The sequence below is a fragment of the Strix uralensis genome, chromosome 1, assembly GCF_047716275.1.
Source record: "Strix uralensis isolate ZFMK-TIS-50842 chromosome 1, bStrUra1, whole genome shotgun sequence".
NCBI lineage: Eukaryota > Metazoa > Chordata > Aves > Strigiformes > Strigidae > Strix > Strix uralensis.
The window spans coordinates 65,328,991-65,345,760 of NC_133972.1; the positions used below are offsets into that span (position 1 = coordinate 65,328,991).

At 38.3% G+C, this 16,770-nt stretch overlaps 1 protein-coding gene across 4 annotated transcripts in view; it reads right to left on the reverse strand.

The window, feature by feature from the left end:
* Positions 1 to 16,770, reverse strand: part of LOC141943660 (sodium channel protein type 5 subunit alpha-like) — a 223,804-nt gene that overhangs the window by 154,583 nt on the left and 52,451 nt on the right. For all 4 annotated transcript variants that reach the window (XM_074869336.1, XM_074869320.1, XM_074869328.1 and 1 more), the window contains exons 5-7: positions 15,724 to 15,852; positions 10,823 to 10,914; positions 2,542 to 2,772 (exon numbers count right to left, since the gene is read on the reverse strand). In XM_074869336.1, the coding sequence (XP_074725437.1) occupies positions 2,542 to 2,772; positions 10,823 to 10,914; positions 15,724 to 15,852 (452 nt within the window). The remainder of the gene's footprint in view (positions 1 to 2,541; positions 2,773 to 10,822; positions 10,915 to 15,723; positions 15,853 to 16,770) is intronic.

Genomic DNA, 16,770 nt, shown 5'->3' on the forward strand with positions numbered 1-16,770 from the left:
CCTGCAGTACTTGAAATTCAGACTGTTATTAAATTGTGGTCAGTACTACTCTGCTAAACAGTCACTTCATTTCACCATAATACTTATGCAAAATGAAATATAAATCACTATCCCATCTAGTTACAAAATAAGCCTGTCTTTCCATTTCTGAATTGCTTTAGTGCAACAGTCAACATTAAATGAAAATCCTACTTAATATTGGTCTCCCTAGCCTAATAGCTAAGCCACCTTCTCCAGCATTTCAAGGAACACTTAATTATTCTTATTCAGAGGTCAGTACATTTTTCCTAAAAAGCTACTTTTCTTCTAGTTCTTCAGTGGCCTGCTGCACTGACTCAACACTTGAACTGTTTAAATCATTTTAGTCCATCCACCATAACTGATGGCTGTTTGTCACAAGGAACTATGTCTTTATTTTCAGACATTATGAAAACATGAAAACATTAATTGATATTATTACTTACTACTAATATCACATGGTCAAACTTTAATTCACTTTAATCCATTACCTCACCAAGTTGATTATCTTTGTAATAGGTAAATTTCCTTTAGTGGTAACAAGTATATTTTCATGACCATATTAACCATTGCTGGGTTTACAAAATGGATGCATGGGAGTGTCTCCCCTCCTCCCCATATCAGGACTACACAAATAAACTTGCTCATGGTATGCTGGAGCAGCAGTACAATTCCTCCCATTTAAAGCAATGCTGCAGCTGGCCCTGACATTAACTATACTTTTATAGAGACTATCCAGTGGTACATTTACCCTACTTCCATTTCCAGAGAGCCAGACTATCTTCACAGCTCTACTTCATCCCTCCAACTTTTTTGCAGGGCTTTATAGTTCTAGACACCACTGTTTTATCTCTCAGTGCCCCTATGAAAGAGGGAGAGCCGCACCTCGCACAACTGTCAGTTATCTGTGGGTGGAGGAGCCATGAAGTGTCTTAATCCATCACAGGTGCACAGATATCTTTACTAGCTCCATGAGCACTCATGTCCAAGCTGGAAGCACAGAGAGCATGGGTGGGAAAACATGTCAGCAGGCTCATCACCAGCCAGCATAGGTCCAGTGTGGTTTTTTAGTTCTGGCGCAGAGCTCTTTCCCCTTTCAGTTGACAAGAGGCTCTGATACAGGGACACTGAGAGGACACATAATCTGATGGTCAGGGTCAATCCCAAAGACAACTGTCATTCAGCCAGAGGTTTGTGAGCTGCCCTTCCTCAATGTTGCATCAACAACATCATGCATTAAAGACACCAATGTTGAGCTTTTTATTCCTGGAATGTAACCTTTCTAACACCACTGCTTCCAGGGCTGCTCAGACTGCAGGGAGAGGAATTGAGCAGAAAGGCCAGAAGTCACCAGTGGGGAATGGTGGGAATTGGCCCAATCCCTGGACCACATAGCTTGGCTAAGAGGTGTACAACACTGAGAAGCCAGCAGGAGTTGGAGGCAACTGTGTGCCAGGCATTCTAGAGAACCCTGGGTCAAGCCAGGCAACTTTGAGGAGTGAAGCACAAGGTCTTTATAGTGCAGATGTCTGGACATATAGGACTGTAGGGTCCACACAGTCAGAGCTGAGGTACCCCATGACACCATGTCACTTCCTCCCAAACAAATTTCCAGTTAATGAGTTGACTATGTGGTTCATTCTTCTCAAAATAAATAAAATACCAAAGGTCACAAGTTCCTACCAATGCACATCAGTCTACTTCCTTCCCTCAAGAGCATAATTGAATTGTTTTAGATGTGAGTCCATGTCCACTGCAATTGGGGTGGGTCCTCTGGTAACTCAGGTTTTGGAGCAGTAACAGCTGTGCCACTTGTTTACATTCTGAAGTTTATTTACATGAAACGTTTTGTTTTTTTTTTTTTTTTTTTTTTAACGTTAATTAATTAGTTCAGTGAACCTATGTCATTGTAATGCAAAGTATAGCAGACTGTAGAGTATCAAAAATTGCTTTGGCCTAGAAAACAAGTATTTTGATAATAAACATCAGAGCAACATCAATGATGAGTTAGGGCCCTAATAGCATAAGATTTCCTTACAAAAATGCTCTTAGAATTTTTCAGATTAGCAAATACTGAATTGCTCATCTTCCCGTTCATATTTTTTAAGACCCTTAATTCAAATTTTGAAGTTTTGCTAGAAAATGTAATAACTGTACATTGTCTAAAAGAAACAGTGTGCAAACCAGACCACACACAGAGTTGAAATTTTCACGTGATTGCCTAATTCCAGGAATGGGAGCTTTAAGAAAAATATAAGACACCCCAAAACTATGAAAATCATGAATGATGCAACAAGGACTTTAGTCTGTATCATAGGAAAGTACCAGAAATACTTTCAGCATGAACTGTGAAGGCACCACAGAGATCAGAAAAAGCTACCTAGATCTTTCAAAACCACATCAACATCATGAAGAGCCAGTAGTCATGTAATGCTACATTTGCTGATTCACATATAGATTTTGGTCAATATAATAATAGAAAAAAACAACAAAAAACAGACAACAGAGTAAAGGAGAGCTTACCTGGATCACTAAGAAATTCCTCTGAAGTGTTCCACATCCTGCCATTCAAGTACAACGTGCCATTGGTAGAGTTAAACTTGGTGTAGTCCCTGACACACTTGTGTCGCAGGTTGCCCATGAAGAGCTGGAGGCCTATGAGGGCAAAGACACTCAAGCAGAAAACGGTCAGGATCATCACATCAGCAAGTTTTTTAACAGATTGGATAAGTGCCCCTACAATGGTCTTCAGTCCTAGGGAGATAAAAGCCAAGAGTTTATAGACTGAGATGCTGAAACATGTCTGCAGATATATACTTTTCATGATGAAAATCTCCACGTAAGGGAAAATCGGAAGGTTTCTACTACGTGTTTGTAACTGGATGGTAGAAACGAGAGACAAGTGATCCCTGTGAATGTTTAGTTTGGCCTACATTTGTCTGGACAAAAGTTTTGGTATTATTCTTACACAAATACTGATTTAAAAATGGAGGGAAATAACTGGATGGAGGAACAGTGAGATACAAAAATATTCATGGATAAAGAAAGTATGGAATGTCTTTCATATTTTCATGGAGCTGCAGTAAAGACTGTAAAGCCTAAATCCCATTGAATTTTGAGAATATGAATTAGTTTTAAATCATTCAGGTGATTCTGATAACTTTATCCCTCACACAAACAGATGAAGAGGTACGTAAATGTTATTTATTCCATGATTATTTTACATATTTTAGTGCCAAATCCAGCTTGTTGTTCTCATATGAATAATTCCTCTGCCTTCAGTTCATTTGCTTAAGACAACAAGAATTTGGGATTAGAAATAAGCCAAATAATACGGTCAATCAAATAAACTCAGTGAAAACTATTTGAGTAAAACAACCTGAGGCTCCAACAATACCTGGGTGAAGTTAATCATTTTATAATATGCTGCCAATGTAGATAAAACATTGTATTGCAAACACCAAAGGCTTGGGTCACACAAATTATCTTGTCCTGTGTTATTTCACCCTGTAACGCTAGCTCCAGTTTATTATTCTATAAATATACAGATATTAATTATTATATTGTTTTCTCAAAAGATATTGCTTGCTTTTGAAATGTTCCTGGAGATCAGCACTATTTGAGCTGATTGAATATTACATGAATACGACAAAAAACACTCTTTAGAAAAAGACCCTTCTTCTAAACTTGTGTGCTGTAGTTGGATGTTAATATCAGCTGCACAGTAGTAGCAATTTTGTTGTTTCTTTCCTATTTATATTTAATTAATATTCAATAAATTATAATCAGTGCTTCTGATAATCAGTGTCACCGGTATGGCAGCAGTAAGAGAAATTGAGTTAAATGGAAACAAGAAAATGCAAAGAGGAAACAGGAAGTATTCTCCTGGTCAATATTCAGAAACACATTGAATATGATCATACACATTAAATCTCAGTTCCCTGGAATTCCACCACAAGAGTTTGGCAGCCACAAAGGTTGAGCTAGTACTGTATAATTTAAAATATGAAAATGTACTTGAGGACTCATAGGAAGGCAAAATGGAGTTTTGGTCTTGCTTAAAATTCTGCAGTTAAAGTAAGGAGAAATGATCATTTCTCAAAGGAGGATGAGCTGCTAGAATGGCCAACAGGTCCAGCAGTTCCTGTATCCAGCGGCCTAAAATATTCCACTCCTGCATAGGGGATTGTCATTAGGTTAACCTGTGAATGATATTAACCTCTGTAAAATGTCCATTTAACCAAAAGGGACTGACCCATCAAGTGTGGATAGCCCCTTTTCTCCACTAAATTCTTTGTTTGCCTCTTCAAAGCTAGTTTGTGACATGGTAAAGAGGGAGCAGTTAGACAGCCCCCTGCTCTACTCAAAAATATAGCAAAAAATATTGCAGTACAAACATTAAGCAAAAGGTGGATTTTCATGCTATCTGCACTTCTTCACCAGAAAGAGATTTTACAAATGAGGTCAGTTCTATTCAAGTACCTAGAAAAAGGCCAACTTTGAACTTTTCAGTCCATCTGTAGATTTGTCTACCTATTTGATACCTAAATAAAAAGCTTAGCTCTTCTGATAATCTTGTCTTGGGTGAACTTTATACCTGAAGTGAAAGTAGGTTTAGTTGTAGTCCAGTTCTGAAGGACTTCCTGGGGTCTCACCCTTATCCATTGTTAAGATTATAAGACATTTAAGACAGCCAAGTCTTAAACAAGTAATGAGGTGGGAAAAAATAATTTTTTTATTATTTTATCTAATATTCTGAAATATTTTTGATTATTCTTATCATTGGTTGTCCTTTGAATGCACAGATGTTTCTTCACTGAAGCTGATGAAACTAGGTAAGTCCAAATGCAAACCAAGTCTTAAGAAAGGGAAAAAAGCCAAACCACAAATTCTTTTACTGGCGTACCCTCTGTGAAATCCCTGCAGCACATTTATTTGTTTGTAATACAAATACAAGCTTGGAGCCTATATTTGTATCACCTAAGTACACTAATTAATCTTACTTATATGGGCAAGGACAATAGGAGTCCTAATGTGAATAGGGATAATATTAGGAAACAAGACCTACAAAATTGTAATCACCAATAAAGACTATCTGTTTTCAAAATCAGGCCCCAGTATTGTTAATTTCAAGGTCATTCCATGAAACATGTTTTTCTCAGTTTACTTACTAGGGCTTTAAATAGAATAGTAATCCTATAGTATTAGTTTTACAAGTTCATTCCTTGCAGGTATCACATAATTTCATTATGGGAGGGCTTTCTGCTTTACTTTCTTTCTCTCTTTTTTTTTTTTTTTTGTTTTAATAGCATGCAGGTTTCTGAACAGTTTAAGAAGAGAATGCTTTAGTAATACAATTGTTGTAATTAAAGACCATATAAAAATAACTTGTACTCTGCCTCCTGGACCTTTGTTAAAACTTTCCAGGAAAACCATTTGGAGAGTGGTATACTTACAGTCTAACTGCTTTTTCTCACCCTTTAAAAACAAAATCTGCCCAGAAAATGAAGTAGCATCCATCACTGCTAAGCAAAGTGTTTAAATTACCATTCATTTAAACTTTCTGTGCCTCAAAAATGGAAAGTCTGAGGGGAAATAAGGACACCCAGAACCTCTTGCAGGTGCTCTGCATTTCTCTGAATCAATCCCATGTTTTCTAAAAGCAATGCTAGATGTATTCAAATTTAGAGCACTGTTAAATCTTCTAGATAAATAATCCTCCTTTGAAATAGTGCCAATGAGAGCACTGCAATATAGCTTAATAGACGATACTATTTATGGGGCATTAAAGGCATTTACTTAATTCTTGCAAGTCAAACATCAAACGAGGCAGCATGCAGAAAAAACTGAGGATCAGATCCAATGCTGGGTAACATCTACACCCGTTAATGACAATGGGTCTATAGATTACTCCCTATGGAGTAATCACTACAGGCTTTTCCTGAATCACTGAATTCTTTCCACACTTCTGGGCCAAATCCTGGTTGCATGACATGAAAAACACCACGAGATCCAAAATCAGTAGAATGAGGGCTGTATAGGCAGCCTGACATCTGCAGAGAGCAAGAAGGATTGGGCCCAAACATTCCTGCTAATGTAGATAGAAATTACCACATTCAGAGGTTAATCAAATAATCAGTTTTCAAATGCAAATCAGAAACCATGGAAAATGCAAGCAACACCAAACAATGAGAAATGGCAAGATCCTGCAACACTGTCCATTCCTTGTATGAGATGTGAGAAATATTAGCATAATTCAGTATGACATCCATACCAGATGTTGGCAATCACCTACAGAATATCAGACACTTTCATGCAGTCTGGAAATGAACAGGGAGAAAAAGAGAAAAAAAACCAAAAAACTGTGACTTGCACCAGGATTGTCCTCACCTAGCCTACTCCTTCTCCTGAGGATACTCACGTATCTTGTAAATGTCTGCATGAGTCATGTGCATGTGGGGAGAGAAGAGTTCACTCTTGATGAACATATTTTGTCATTAGCCACTGGAACATGGGACAGCAAAGAGTTTAATAACATGCTGGCAAACCTGAATGGTTGTCAGCATTCCTGTAGACCATCTCTGCATGGAAATGTGACTGTCAGGCCAGTCTCCAAGGAAAACACAAATGTTAATATATTTCTTAGTTCTGGGATAGTTACTTCTTGAGTTAAATGATTTACACACCAGAAAGATGACATTTATCTCTCTGTAAGAGGACTTCAGTGAGACTGAAGCAGTGAACAAGGATCAGTCTCCTCCACACAGTCTTAATTCTTATGCTCCGAGCTCTGTTCTGGCTATCAGTAAAGTACTGGATAACATTCGCAGAACTATTTATAGATTTTAGACTCACACTAACTTAAATGAGAGCTGGATCAGGCCCCAAAGTGCCTTGGCCCAATTTTCTATGAGGTCACCTTTCACCGGTATCCTGTCATTTTATGTGAGATGTCTGTGTTGTACACATTTGTTCCAGAAAAAGCCGTGGACCTTCTCTGGATATAGGCACTTTACAATATTCTAGTGATGATGATGGCCTGCTGCATTTTGCAGGCTTTTGATGGGGAGACATAGGAGGGTGTACCTCAGGGCTTTATATTACCTCAATTAGTAGTTATCAAAAACATTGGTGACTTCCATACAGATAAACTATGATTCGAGACCCTCTGTTGTCATGGGAAGGGTTCCTGTTGAGCACACTGGGTCTTGGATACACAGATAATGGGAGACAAATGAGTGACTTTAGTGGGTTGTTCTGCTGCTGACCATGGTTCCTATCTAGACTGAAAAAGAACAAATCCAGTTGCCATGGCAATGTGCAAGACACTAATTGATAAATAAAATCACTGACACTTAAAAGTTTTATGCTCTCATAGAGAAAATGTTACCTATTTTAAGCACCTGAACATAAGCGATAACAAAGAAATTAAAAACTTTTTTCTTTTAATGAGTCTGGATAAACAGATTTCCAGCTACTGTACAAAGCTTGTTTTCTCTTGATACCATGGGCAACTGGAAAACAGAAAGAAATGAGTATGTTTAATGCAGAAAAGGGAAAGTTGAGGGGATCCATGAAGGTCCTCTGACATGTTAAGGGCTGCCACAGAGGGTGAGGCATTGACCTGACATCCTACACATGGCTGTAGGGTACAAAATATAGAGCTGATAATGCACCAAGAGAGAGTGAGGCTAGAAGAGGGTCAGGATTCAGAGACAGGACCTACAGGTGATCCATGGCCCTGGGAAGCAGGAGATACAGGCACGATGACAACCAAATTGAACCCCAGATCTCCAGTGAGCAGGAAGCAGATGGCTTGCTTGTAGATGGTAATATCTGTGTTGCTGAATCTGGATCTGAGCCCGTTCTCCCAGGGAAAATCTTCCAATGGTGAAAACAATGAGGTGCTGGAACAGACTTCTCAGGAAGATCATGAGACCTCCACCTTTGAAGGACTGTTAGAACAAGTCAGGTAATAAATATGCCAGATCTGAACTATACTAAATGAAGCCTTAGGCCAGGGGAACGAGCTCTGAGAGTTTAGGAGATCTTTTTGAGTCCTGTGAGTCCATGTCCCCTAAATGTTCCTGTGCCTGTTTGTGCACTTAGAGTCAGGCATTAAAGGTAGGTGAGATTTTTAAAAGCACTAATTGTTAGCTTTACTGGCTCCCTCTGGAGTCAATAGTGAAACTCATTGATTTCAAGTGAGGCAGAATGCCTTTGAAAACCAGCCTCTAAGTGCTTTGCTGGACAGAAGCCTTACACCATGGAGGACTTGGCCCATTACTTTCGGTAAGCAATTTCACTGAGCATGCTGAGTCCAAGCATGTTTGTGCAAATATAACTACCTGATGGAAAAGTGTGATCAATTTTATTGAGGAAAAGCTTAGATATTTGCAAAGGAGACTACATCTCAGCGTTCTTCACCTAAGATGTAAAAAAGGAAGCAAAAATAACCTTCTTCTTCTCTCTCTAGCTGTTGAACCCAAAAATCTCATGGAAGATATTAGTTGTTTATCACCTTTTCATTTTTAAGTCTACTGTGGAAAAATATTTCATCTCAGCATAAGCCTATGTTATAATTAAAAACTCAAACTGATCTCCAAATAAACCACAGCATCATACCCAATATTTCTTTTAAAATATATGTGTCTAACTGAAAAATGAACTGACTCCTCTGAAATTATCTGCTAACATTAAAAAAAAAACCCTAGCTGTGTTTTACAGTCAGCTAGATGTTCCATGGCAATTTGTAGCTCTCCACATCTGTAATTTAAACATATTCAGGGCACAGGTAATCTTGACAATAAAATCTAAGGCCAGATATTTTATTAGCATATCTTTGTGCAGTTATGTCAGCAAATAATTTAGCTACTAGTACCTAAAAATGCACTGATCAAAAAACTAATCAAATAGTCAGAAAGAAAAAAGAGAATGTGAGTTATGTATTGCTCTAATAAATAATACTCTTTTTTTTTTTTTTTTTTTAACCAACAAATGGAACAACTCAGGGTTTAATATCAATGAAGGGCTTTGGTGCATTTTTAAATGAAGTGGACCTCAATACTCCTTTTTTCCCCACTAAAAAACAAGTCAAAATTTATCATTTGGTGCAAAAAAAGCTTCAGCTCCAACTCTGATATGGGACAGCAGAAGATTGTTATGTATATAATCAGCAAAATTGACAGGCTCTGCTCTGAGAAGGTTCAAGCTTAAGACAAGATGGAAAGCAAAAGCTGTCCCCTGGAGATGGCTGTCCTTCCAAGTTAAGTCTTCAAATTGCTAGCAAAAGAAGCTAGGAAACTGGTTTTGTTTCTGATTAGCCTCTATTATCCCACATGATCTGTAAAACTGTACTCAACTTTCTATTTCCAAGAAAAAAAAAATCCTTTCTTAATGGAAATCCAATTAGAGAAAACTTTAAAAAATCCTCTCTCTAATTGATTATTCATTTTAAACTTAAAGACAAAAATTAAGACAGGAACTTATTTCAAGGAATACCAGACATAACGAATGATCATCTTAAAGCATTCTTTAAAAGCTATATTTTGATATACACTTTCAGTGAAAACTACCTTTCTCTTTTACTAATTTCACTGATTTTAATTAATGTTGGAATGAGGGAGCAAGCCCTAGGTACATATGTATGATTTCTTAACACCTCAGTTCCAGAATTCCCATTTCTATCTTATACTCCATGTGAGTGCTGCTGATTAGTTGTAATATACATCCTTATAAGTTTACACCACAAACTTTGTTTAGATTTATATTATAGTGTAGATGTGCATAATATAACGGATGGAAAAGCCTTTCTAGCCTTAAAGATCTGTGTGTGAGAATCTGAGCAGTTGTCTCAATGTTTTGAATATTTTTGACATGCAATTGCCAACATCTGTTCAGGATTATCACCAATAGGATATACCATGCATGGGTTTTGCTATCTTCTCTACCTTGTCATGCAGGTTATAGATGTTAAACACTGAGGCTGAATGAGACCTGTCCATAGATAACGTTTGGCAAGAAAGTATTGTCATATGGTTAGTCCTCAGTGGACTCATCTCTGCATAAATTACTTAATAGTAAATATTATTTATTATTTTAAGAAATAGTGATAGATTAGATAAAAAGCTATGAAAGAAGATCTTCTTTCACTACCAGATCAGTAATACACTGATTTTTTGGGGGGAGGGGCAGAAATCATATCCGAGAAAATGTGAGAAAATGTGAGTTGATGAAATGCTGAACCTACCAAAATCAATGATGAAACATTTTCTGATCTCTCCAGGGTCTGAAATTTAAACAGTGTTTCTATCACATGCAAATGGATAAACACCATGACAAATCAGGCTATCTTTGCCTGCAGTCTTGAAACCTCAGCTCATAGCACAGACTTAGATTCCTCTATCGATGCGCTCTTAACACAAATATGCATTTTGAGGTCATTAACCTTCCACTTTTAAAAATCAATATTCGAAGACTTTAAAAGAGTTTCATTGCAATTTTCATACAGTTCATGGATGAGTACTTTACATATGTGATTCACGAGCCACTGCATACCACTGTTCTTACAGCAGCACTTGTCTTAGTGAGGTCTGTAATTTTGAAGGCACTCTAATTCCTTCTGCCCACAAAAACAGTATTGGAAAAACATATGAACAATGTATTCTATTGACAGGTCACATTCCCTACATTTCTCCATTTCCTGATCAGTATCTATGGTTAAGTAATTTGTAATTACTGTGTTTATTACTGGAAATGGCATGTAGGCTTTAACTGCAGCCGGAGTGTTTAACCTGATTTTCACCTGAAATGACTGAGATTGTTTTCAGCGCCCGCAGTACTCTGAACGTTCGTAAGGCTGAAACATTGCCCAGGTCCACAAATTCAGTTATGTATCTGTAACAAGGGAAAGTCACACACAGACAATGACAAAACACCAGCAAAAAAACAACAGTCAAAGGGACAAAGAGAGACAGAGAAAGAATCACTTGTAGCTGAGAGCCAAAACGTAAGGATCAGGGCTTCTTACCTGGGATTACTGAAATAGTTTTTAAAGCTCTCAATACCCTGAAAGTCCGAAGAGGTGAAACACTGCCTACATTCACAAATTCTCCTACATACCTGTAGAATTAAGTCACAGTTATTTGGAATTATACAATAGAGTATGAGACTTGTCTGAATGAAGAATGCATTCATACATAGTGGGAGCGAACACAGCCAGATGAAAGGCGCATCCACTTTTCAGGCTGTTCTTTGATGCCATTTGTCCTGGGTTTTTCATACTACACATTATTTCAAATGTTTCTTGAACTATTAAACTTATCTAATAGGCATCAATTCTTTAAAACTACTGGGTGAACTTTGTTATCGTGCTGTTCAGCAATAAATACTTAAAAAATTTTACCATCATGTAGTTTAAAAAAAAATTCTTTACATTATAGGAAACAGTAAGAGTTATTTTGCTGCTCTTAAAAAAATAAAAGCTTCAAATACCCAAGTAATTTTCATATAATAGCTTCTGCAAACTACATATAGGACAACATCGGAAAATATCAGTGAAAAGGTTTCTACTGGGTTATTTATTCTAAGATGCTGTACTCTGTGGCAAAGCAGATGCTGGTTTCAAGAGATGCTTAAAATTTTAATTTGTTTTGTACATCAAATCTATTTCCTTTGGTTGCAGAAAGATGGATTTTGAATGAATATAATTGCAATCCTACTAAAAACTATTTATGATTAAAATACCAATCCCAGCCCTTCACTGTCATACCTATTTTGGTCATCATGGAGCCCCATGCCATATCTGAGCTAAATGCTCCCAGGAGAGTCAGTTATGGAATGAGTTTGGTTTTATCAATGTTGTACAAAAATATTTCCTACAAATCAGTATACAGTAAAAGCATAGTCACCACTGTATCTTCTGAACAAAAGAGCTCTTGGACCCTTTAATTTCACTAATAAATTTCTATTAAATTTCATTTACATATTCTACTTCTTCGAGGCATTTCTTTTTACACATTAAAGAAAAAACTCACCTGGTTATTTTACAAAGCCTGCTTAACTGGGTTTTGTGCAAAGGTCTCTGGGGAGGACAAAGTATCCTCTCCATATCTACTAATCCAGATTATAGCCTGGAAAAGCAATATTGCTTCTCCTCTTCATAATCTCATAGGGGATTCTGGGCAAAGATTTACCTGTTTCGTCCCCAGGTTTACCCAGTGCTTCTCTCCCAAACTCTTCTGCAGCATGCAAGGGTGGAAAAAAAATAATTTGGGGAGAAGCAATAACATGGGAATATGGTTTTGCTGCCCAGAGATTTGTAAAAACACATTATTAATATATGAACAAGCATATGAAGCAAATACTACTGCTGCTTGTTCACAATAGTTGATTAAGATTTATTCCAGCCATTTCTTGGATGAAATTACAGCAGACCATTTCCTCCATATCAGGATGTGTGAAACACCTGGAATTCCCATTCTGAATTTTCCTGTTAGTCAGGGAATTGTTTATTGTCTTAAAGCTTTTGTCAGGGCAGTTTCCAATCCAGAGTTACAGCTGTCTCTCCCTTGCCTGTCCTGGAAAATACTTGCTTCTCTGGGAAAGAGTGATTTAAATAGGGGCAGTTTCATAATTTCCCCTGCACCCATTCATGGCCCCACAGAGGGTCACAAGCCATGGCTGTGTCTCCTAGCACAGGGTGGGAGAAAAGCCCTGGAGACCTGTGGCACATCTTACTCTCTAGTGTGCTATTTAAAACTATTCTCTGTGACCCAATCTGTGCTGTTTCTGCCCAAAAGAGGAGGTAAGAAGTTATTTTGTAGTAACTCTAAAGCAAGTGATCGTCTTTCCACTATAACACCCATAAGTGAAAGAATCAGATTTTCTGTTAGCTCAAAACCCTTGGTCCATCTAAGTCTCATAGCCCCTTATCAGGCTCTCCAATTTTGAACCCTCGTGCCATCTTTGTTTCCAGATACAGAAACACCTCTAACATCACACTAGCTACAAGCAAATACAACACCAGAGTTACCTGTGTGATCAATCTCACTTTAATTTACTTGCAAATTGGATTTATATGAAGGATAAATCATATCAGAATACAGTCCATTATTCAATGCTCTGTACTATCTGCTGCTTGCATACTTGGAAAGGAGGTTTCATTTTACATATGAAGATCATATTACAGTTAGTTTTAACTCTCTCACTGCTGGCTATGGGCTCAGGAAAACACTTTTTTATTTCGTTTCTATTCCAGAATTTCAATTCTTTCTTTTCTATTCTAAAAGTGTTAGCATAATATGCCTTAAAGTAAGAAACAATTGGAATGAATGCCGGTTTTGAAAAGCGCAGCCATTGCTATAATTTGATGTTGAGAAGCTTGATTTTTTGCAGTTGCAGGCCTCCCTGTTTTAGGATTTTCTAACTAAGACATGAAATATCATTTGGAAAGAAAATTGAAATGAAGCTAGGAAAGAAAGCACAGACACCAAAGCCTCTCATTAAATAAGCCTTAAGAAAGTTTTCATGAATCCTTGGGCTGGAGCACTGAGTAGCCATTCAAGTCTAGAATCAGAAAAGAAAAAAGACGAGTGAGCCCACAACCTCCGGGCACCAAATTCTGGTTTCTACCAGCAGGGAGTGAATTCACCTCTGGGCAACTGTCCACCTCAAGGTCTGTGCAAACCTTCACATCTTTCCAGCTCCTTAAGCCCCAAACACCCAGACATGATGTGGAAAGAATGTAAGAGATATCCAGACCTTGGCCCACACTGACTGTTCAGACTTGAATTTCAGTGACAGTAAATGAGATGCTGCCAGAGGAGTTCTGCAGATGTTGATGCCCCAACCTCTGCCTGAGCTGAGAAGATGAGGTGGAACAGATGCACTGCCAAGGCTGCAAGATGTCTTGTCCTTTTCTCTGCTCCTTTTTGCCTCACTGTCAAAAACCTCCTTCCTTGTAGAATAGAGGGAACCCATGCACAGAAACTCTTCATGTTGTACCGAATTCAGAGACCTGCAAATGAACTTACATCCTAACTCACAAACAGATGAGCTACTGTACCCTGTTTCTACCACCTGTTTGATGGGCAGGAGAGCAGGCTGGTGATGCTTTGTGTTGTTCTGTCCTGCCTCTAAATGTTGCAGGAGAACTGCACTTAGAACTGCTTGAGGAAAAGTTTAGCTGAGAAAAATACCTGAGGTGTGCTGACCTCCAAAAGCTCCTTCCCATCTGCGTTGCATTTTTTTTAAAAGCTTACCATGATGGCCAGATGTCAGTTCAGCCAAATCCATAGGAATGCAGTAACAACTACCAGGATCTGACCCAGGGCTAGCTTTGATCCAAATTCTACTAAAATAAATGGGAGTCTTCCCAATGAAGTCCACATAGGTTTTATACATCTTCATGCTGTTCTGCTAAATGCTGCTAAGGATCATAGAACCAAAGAATCATAGAATATCTCAAGTTGGAAGGGACCCATAAGGATCATCAAGTCCAACTCCCTGCTCCTCACAGGACTACTTAAAACTAAAACATGTGACTAAGAGCATCATCCAGACACTCCTTGATTATTGGTCCTGATCCCTACCAGAGTTGTGCTGTCAACTTCAGTGGTCTTCACTGGTGTTTGACTTAAATTTGTTTGAATATTTTTTCCCAGTTTTGGTTCCATTCAACTATCATGAACCCAGGAGTTCAGCTCAAATGTCAGTTCTAAGAGGCTTGCATCTCACTTAATGCTGTGAATTATGAGGTTTAAAGACGGCAGTGAGAACTAAACTAAAACCAGAACATAATATAGGTATCATTAAGAAGAAAATAAGGGAGCTCAGATGAAATCCTTCTACAATTAGGAAATGGGGCCTTTCCGGGCATCTCTACTAGCTTCTACTTCAAGATGACACGTGGTCTTCATGTACTTTTCTCTCTTCTTTGGCTATGAAGAAAATCTGGATTTCTGGCTTAGATGGAGATACTGACAGTGTCAGACATCTGCCTTTGGCCAGAACTTGGGCTGACCCTGTGTCCACTGCAAGTGTTGGCTGACTGCTCCCCTACCCCCGTGTATTTTCAGCTGTCTAGATGCCACACATCCATCAGCTCCTTCAAAGCACCAGAACCCCACATGTCCTGAGCGAACTCTAATAATCCAGGTTGAGAAGCGGAATATCATGTTGGGGGCCAAATTTCTATTTCCAAGATATATAACAAGTTTCAGAGGTCTTTAAATTAATTCTCTATTGTAGTAAAATAGTAATTACTTTCAGAGTGAAGAGGGTTTGTGAAGTCAAGAATGTGAAAACAGCTTTGGTGGTGTTATGGTTGGATAGAGTATAAGTAGGGATGTAAATACACAGGTATTCAGTCACACTTATAACACTTTCTATTCAGGGGTCTGAAGCTTCCCCAAACCACGTTAGAGAGGCAAATATTATTACAGATATTTTACAAACAGCTCTCTCTGTAGAGCACAGAGAGAGTAAATAATTTTCCAAATAGTCTAGTGAATTGAGAGAACAGAATCAAGAATTCCTCTGACTTCTTCCTCTGAAACCACTCAGGAAAAAAACTCCATCCTAATACACTCCAGCATTTTCTCATTTTTAGTACAATCTGAGTGAAAACAGAGAACAACCAGACAATTCTTTTAAAAGTTCTATTGCATATCACTGACTTGAAATATATAAAGGAGTGCTACTTACGCCATAACAATAACACTGAAATCCAGCCAGTTCCATGGATCTCGAAGGAAGGTGAATTCTGTCATGCAAAATCCTCTTGCTAATATTTTTATCAATGACTCAAAAGTGTAAATGCCAGTGAAAGTGTACCTGGGGAATAAAGTGACCAAGATAAGCAAAAGCATTAGCAAGCAGTAGATGGCAGGAATGGCAGAGGCACACTCAATCCAATCCTACTCACATAAGACACTCCTGCCCATCTCATTGGGGTTGCTCATGTGAGTCTTGGCTGCAGCACTGGGCTGTGTATGAGCAGCTTCATGTGTGGACCAAGGAACATGCAAGAAATGGGAAAGCACTCATGACAGCTGCATGATGAAGATAATTTTCACCACAGGGTGTAGTTTGATGAATCCTCACTCATTAAGTCGAGAATGAATACTATGCTGCTAAGCTGTGCTATGGGACTTTTGAGGCTCTGCCTGCAATCACCAGTGAAAGGGGAATGGACTATGTCACATTCCTTGTTGTTTCTCATTTGAAGGAGAGTGGTTGTTCCATTCATACCTCTCAGCTCTTCCTGCCCAGGACATTTTGAAGGACATCAGGTTAAAAACTGTCTCCACTTGGTTTTATTAGCTAAAAAGGGTATTCTTCCTGCAACTTCCCGTGTGTTTCACTATCCATGGTAAATCACACCAGCCCTCAGAATTAAACAACAGAATGCCCTCATTGAAAAAGAGTAAAACAACTCCCACTCAAATACTATATGTAGTAATTTTGACCTGCCTGAAGTAAAAGAGACACAAGGGTGACTTTTTTCCCATAGTAAGATGTTTATTACCAAAAACCTCTTGACTGTGATGATCTGGGAGAGAACATATATCTTACCTTTTGTAATAAAGATGACACTTGTAATAAAATTTAGCAAATTCTCTGTGGAGCATATCTGACTTAAAACATTCAGATCTGTATTCACCCAGGACCCTGCCTACCATCAGAGACATACTTCAGGGCATACAACACCTCTCTTTGAACGTTGCTACATGAGACAGTTAGCCCAATGGG